The sequence below is a fragment of the Melampsora larici-populina genome, assembly GCF_000204055.1.
Source record: "Melampsora larici-populina 98AG31 unplaced genomic scaffold MELLAscaffold_14, whole genome shotgun sequence".
Taxonomy (NCBI): domain Eukaryota; kingdom Fungi; phylum Basidiomycota; class Pucciniomycetes; order Pucciniales; family Melampsoraceae; genus Melampsora; species Melampsora laricis-populina.
Window position 1 is genome coordinate 1,086,539 of NW_006768778.1, and position 5,021 is coordinate 1,091,559.

At 46.3% G+C, this 5,021-nt stretch overlaps 2 protein-coding genes across 2 annotated transcripts; both read left to right on the plus strand.

The window, feature by feature from the left end:
• Positions 1-289: 289 nt before the first annotated feature.
• On the plus strand, positions 290-844 carry MELLADRAFT_74658 (uncharacterized protein; the record flags this gene model as incomplete). Its single annotated transcript, XM_007408912.1, has 2 exons — positions 290-362; positions 434-844. The coding sequence occupies one exon, from the start codon at positions 499-501 to the stop codon at positions 769-771; it is 273 nt and encodes a 90-aa protein (XP_007408974.1).
• A 1,565-nt stretch (positions 845-2,409) lies between these two features.
• MELLADRAFT_28695 (uncharacterized protein) lies at positions 2,410-3,192 on the plus strand (the record flags this gene model as incomplete). Its single annotated transcript, XM_007408913.1, has 2 exons — positions 2,410-2,557; positions 2,636-3,192. Coding segments are annotated over 2 exons (705 nt in total), but the record flags the coding sequence as incomplete, so codon positions are not given.
• Positions 3,193-5,021: the final 1,829 nt, after the last annotated feature.

The window sequence follows — 5,021 nt, forward strand, 5'->3', positions numbered from 1 at the left end:
ATGGCATTTGTTTTGATTTGGTAGGACACTGCTGATGATGCTCTGTTCGTAGACACGGATGTCTGTTAGTTGGTGCACTAGGCACTATATTCCACCTGTCCGTAACATGGAGCGTGCCCAAAACTTATGCGTCATTGGCCGTGAGGCTCAGTTCACCGGCGTCATCAAGGACTATGACACCGAAAAACATATGTGGGCGTCCGAAGTGAGTGGCATCACTTCCTGCTTCTCAGGGAGTTGACTAACATGATTCTTTTCAAGGTCAACACAATCAGTGTTACCTCGGGGCACATGAGCGACGGGCCATTGACACCCACGAAGGTGATGGGCAGACCGACTGGCGGACGCATTCCGCTCTCTGTGTGAGTTTTCCTCCGCAATCATTGTGTCGTTTTGTGGTCATCCGGCTAACAATGCCTCTTCCCAGTCGCAGCAAAGCCGCCAAAGTGATCAATAAGGAGGAAGTCCGCTCCGATCCCTTTGACGACACTCCTCATCATGAGGTCGAGAACAACCCTTCGGAGCAAAGTGGCTCAGGCCCGAGTTCTTCAGCTGGATTACCGGTTGAGGCTGCTAAAGGTGTCGTTCCACCAAGTAAACGTCCCCGACGCGAATTGTGACATGACGCATCCAATGCCATCCATCATTGAAAATAAATCTGTGCCTTACCTCATCCAATCAACTCCTTTTTGTTATCTCACTAATTGGACTTATTGTCACCGTGTGTTCGTAAGATATGTGGCCTTCTGCTCTAAACCCATCATGACCTAGGCTTTCATGTTTTGCTACTCATATGTTTGTGCGGTTGAGATGGGAATATGTTATTTGTCATAGTTGCGTTCTCAATGCTCGGTTAGTGCGCCGCGCGGGCTGGGGGTCCAATGCGTTAGCACTACACTGCATTTCTCCTCCAACTGAGCGCTATGAAGGATATGTCAAGTGCGTCATTGGATGGATGGGAGACTTATGGGCAATGTTTTAAGGATTGAGCACACAAACTGTCACTGCGACAGTGACGATATAGAAGTGGATCTGATGAGGGAAGGTTCATGAAGTAATGTCTAATGTATACAGTTTCAATTGTGTTCGGCGTGCATGTGTGCATCCAAAGTGATATTCGAGATCACAATGTGCCTCATGATCATGAAGTCCGACGGCCGATCACTGCGCACGTTCACCGCGGTCTGGAATACCCTGACAAGATGACTTGCAGAGGCAATACATCAGTTCCGGCTAACCCTTGATGAAGCAAAAATAGTTTCTTACGATGGGGTTCGGGGGTGTCCACAAAACGTCGCACGTGAAAAGAGGCATGAGACTATTGATCCTGCGGTGTGGATATTGGTTTGCGGCCCCGTCGGATATTGCTTGGACGGGGGACACGCGGGCTGCACCTACCTGTGACCTTATAGACGTAATGGGCTGTATCTACCTTTCTATTTACAGTCTTCAACTCACCAAACATGCATCCGGTCACTGCTTGAAGAAGACAATATTATATCAAAAGTGAGGATGACGGAACTGTTCTCGGTCGTGCCGTTCCCGATGCACTGTTACTTGGCACACATATCTGCGTAATGGTGCTTCGGATGATGGTGGGGAGCTTACTCATACACTCTGTCGATTACGTTCTCGGGTGTGGCACTCGCCACATTTTGCCTTTTCACGTTCCGATGTGCCCGGCAAGTGAGGGTGACGTGAAATACCGGCATAGTTTGTGTCTCACAGCGTACACAGCAATGATCTTATCGGATGCCAAAGGAAAGCATTGAATACCGTGATGACAACAATCATGAACATGTGGAACTGTCCCTGTTGGATGTGACGAATGTTGCTGTGCGTGTCATTGATAAGAAAGGTTTCGTCCTAACCTCAAACACTGTTATCACCAGTGTGGATAGTCTGTGGCGCTGTCATGATGATTGAAATGCATTACCCCAATGTGGATAATCGGAGCTATTGGTAGCTTCGAGCCAAGAACAGCAACTACCCTATCGAATCTATCCGATTGAAACCGATGAACGATGTGGCGGTTTCACCATTGAAAGATACGTCACACATTCTTGGAAGATGACAAAACCAATCATCGATTCGAGGGCACTAAGTGTTAGCTGATCTCTTCAGACCATCAATGTGGACAATGGTGAATCTGTGACAGTCATGACGTGCTACTGTGGAAGACATTTAATCCATTCCTTTGTTTGGAGGAGATGTTAATCAATCCATTATTTCGTATCTATTTCTCCAAAGGATCATCTCGCCTTCGGCCTCGACATGCCCAAAATTGCGGTTAGAGATCGAAGTGAAAATAAAGAAAAAAGGTTATTGAGGCGATTCAAAAGTGAGATACCGCACCGCATTGGCGAAATAAACGACCACTGTGAACACTGTGGGGCTTTGCATTGGCTCAAGGAGAAAGTACGGGCGAGGGGTCCTGATAACCCTGCTCATTACTCAATGTGTTGCAGAGGTGGCCAGGTAGCGCTCCCCCAACATTACTTTGATTTTCCACCGGTACCGCGACTACTGTACGATCTTCTCACCAAGGACCATGCCAGTGAGTTGAGGGAAAACTGATGACGTGAAACATGCATCCGCGCTGACAATTTGATGACAGAAGCACGGAAGTTTCGAGCGCACATCAGATCGTATAACAATGCTCTGAGCTTCACTTCTTTAGGGACTCCAATGGACGCGTCCGTCATTGGTCATTGTTTTAAAATACAAGGTCAATTGGTCCACAAGCTTGGTACAATTCTACCACCTGCCGAGGGCGAGTACTCATTTGCACAAATATACATAATGGGACCGGAGATTGAAGATGAGGCACGGCACCGTGTGAAAATGTCTGGCGTCAAGATTGATCCAGTCATCATGAAACAACTTATTGACTTCCTTGATCAACATAATCCCTATGCGAAGCAATTTCGATCAGCTTACGATATCATGAAGCAACACAAAACCATTGCGATTCAATTAAAGTCTATTCAGCCTACACCTGAACAAGCCGCCGGCCACGACATTCGAACCTACGCTCGACCTTCTGCTACAGAGGTTGCCATGATTGTCGATGACGGCGTTGAAATTGGTAGAGGTGATAGAGACATCATTGTCCATTCAACGGATGAGATGTGGCATAGGGTGTCTGATTTGCATACTGGATATCTACCATTGCGGTACCCATTACTGTTTCCTTTTGGGCAACAAGGCTGGGACGAACATTACCGCGTTCCGCAAGAAGATGGTAGTAAGCACATTTCTTTTCAAAAGTTTCCATCGGTGTGTGGCTAATACTTTTTCGTGGATGATAGGCGAAGGTCCCACAGTATCGTCACTCGCCTGGTTTGCTTACTTGCTATTCGAAAGGAAGAATCAGTTTTCAAACATTCTCGCGTCAAAATTCCTCTTTCAAGAATTTTGTACCGACTTATATGCTTGCGTCGAACACAGTCGACTCAATTACTTCCGCACACACCAGGAAGAGCTACGATCAGAATTGTATTCTGGAGCAGTCGAAGCTTTGGGTCGTAATGATTTCGCGATTGGGCGGCGGGTTGTACTACCAGCATCGCATATCGGAGGACCTCGAGCCATGGTGCAATTGTACCACGACGCGATGGCATTGGTTCGACATTTCGGGCAGCCCAGTTTTTTCATCACTATGACAGCAAGTGATCATTGGCCTGAAATCCAAGAAAATTTGCGTTATGGCCAAACAGCCATGGATCGGCCGGATTTAATGACAAGGGTGTTTGACATGAAGCTAGACGAACTCATCAATGATATCACCAAGAAAGGCAGATTTGGTGATTGTATCTCACACATTTCGACAATCGAGTTTCAAAATCGTGGCCGGCCCCATTGTCATTTCATCCCAATTCTGACAAGAGAAGCAACACCTCGAACTCCTGATGCAGTTGACCTCATAGTCAGGGCTGAGATCCCCGACAAGGAAGAAGAACCGTTATTGTACGAGCTGGTCACGAAGTTTATGTTACACGGACCTTGCAAGAAAGGATCACCTTGCTGGAGAGATAACAACTGTAGATTCAATTTCCCCAAGGAATATGCGGAGGCCACTACTATGACGGATGATTCATATCCGACATATCAGCACAGGAATAATGGTGTAACGGTGATTAAAGATGGACATACATATACCAACCGTGATGTGGCACCGTACAACCCTTACTTGCTGATGAAATACAGATGCCACATCAACGTTGAAGTGGCGGTCAGTTTCCATGCTTTGAAGTATCTGTATAAATATATCACAAAGGGCCACGACCGGGCCTCTTTGTCAATGGTGGCGGAAAATGAAATTGAAACTTTTGTAAATGGCAGGAGCCTGACAGCAACCGAGGGTACGTGAATACTGTTTTGATCTGTTGTCTGAATGTTGCTGATTTATTGTTGTTTTTGACAGCCTGCTGGCGGCTATACCAGTTTTCGATGTCGACAAGATATCCTGCGGTGCAACGGTTGGATTTCCATATGCCACGAGAAAACCCAGTCTACTTTGTAACTAACGAAAGATTGAGACGCCAAATTGAGTCCGGCAGAGCTGCAAGGTCGATGTTAACGGAGTTTTTTAAGCTGTGCAGAGATAATAGCGGTACACAAACATCTCTACCCAATTGAAAAACCCATGGCAAAAACCCATGACCACCCGATTGGTTTTTGGGTTTTGTCCAACAGGTGTTTTCACTCGAGCAAAAATCAGTGACCCAAGGCTACCCATTCCAATTTTCGACTCAAAACTTCACTCTTATCTCATCCAAATAGCACCTCGATGGCTGAACCACCTAAAAAGACTCAAGGACAAACTCGAAAACCTGCTGCCTCTCAGTCTTCTCAAAAAGCTCAAAAACCTTCCGCTCGTAAACGTACTCAAGAATCTCAATCTATTCAAGCGTCTCAAAATCAGTCTGATGCACTCGGATCTCAAAGTGAAACTCAAAATGAAACTCAACCCGATGTGGTGATCAGATCACCTTTCAGCTCAGCATTTTATAGCTGAG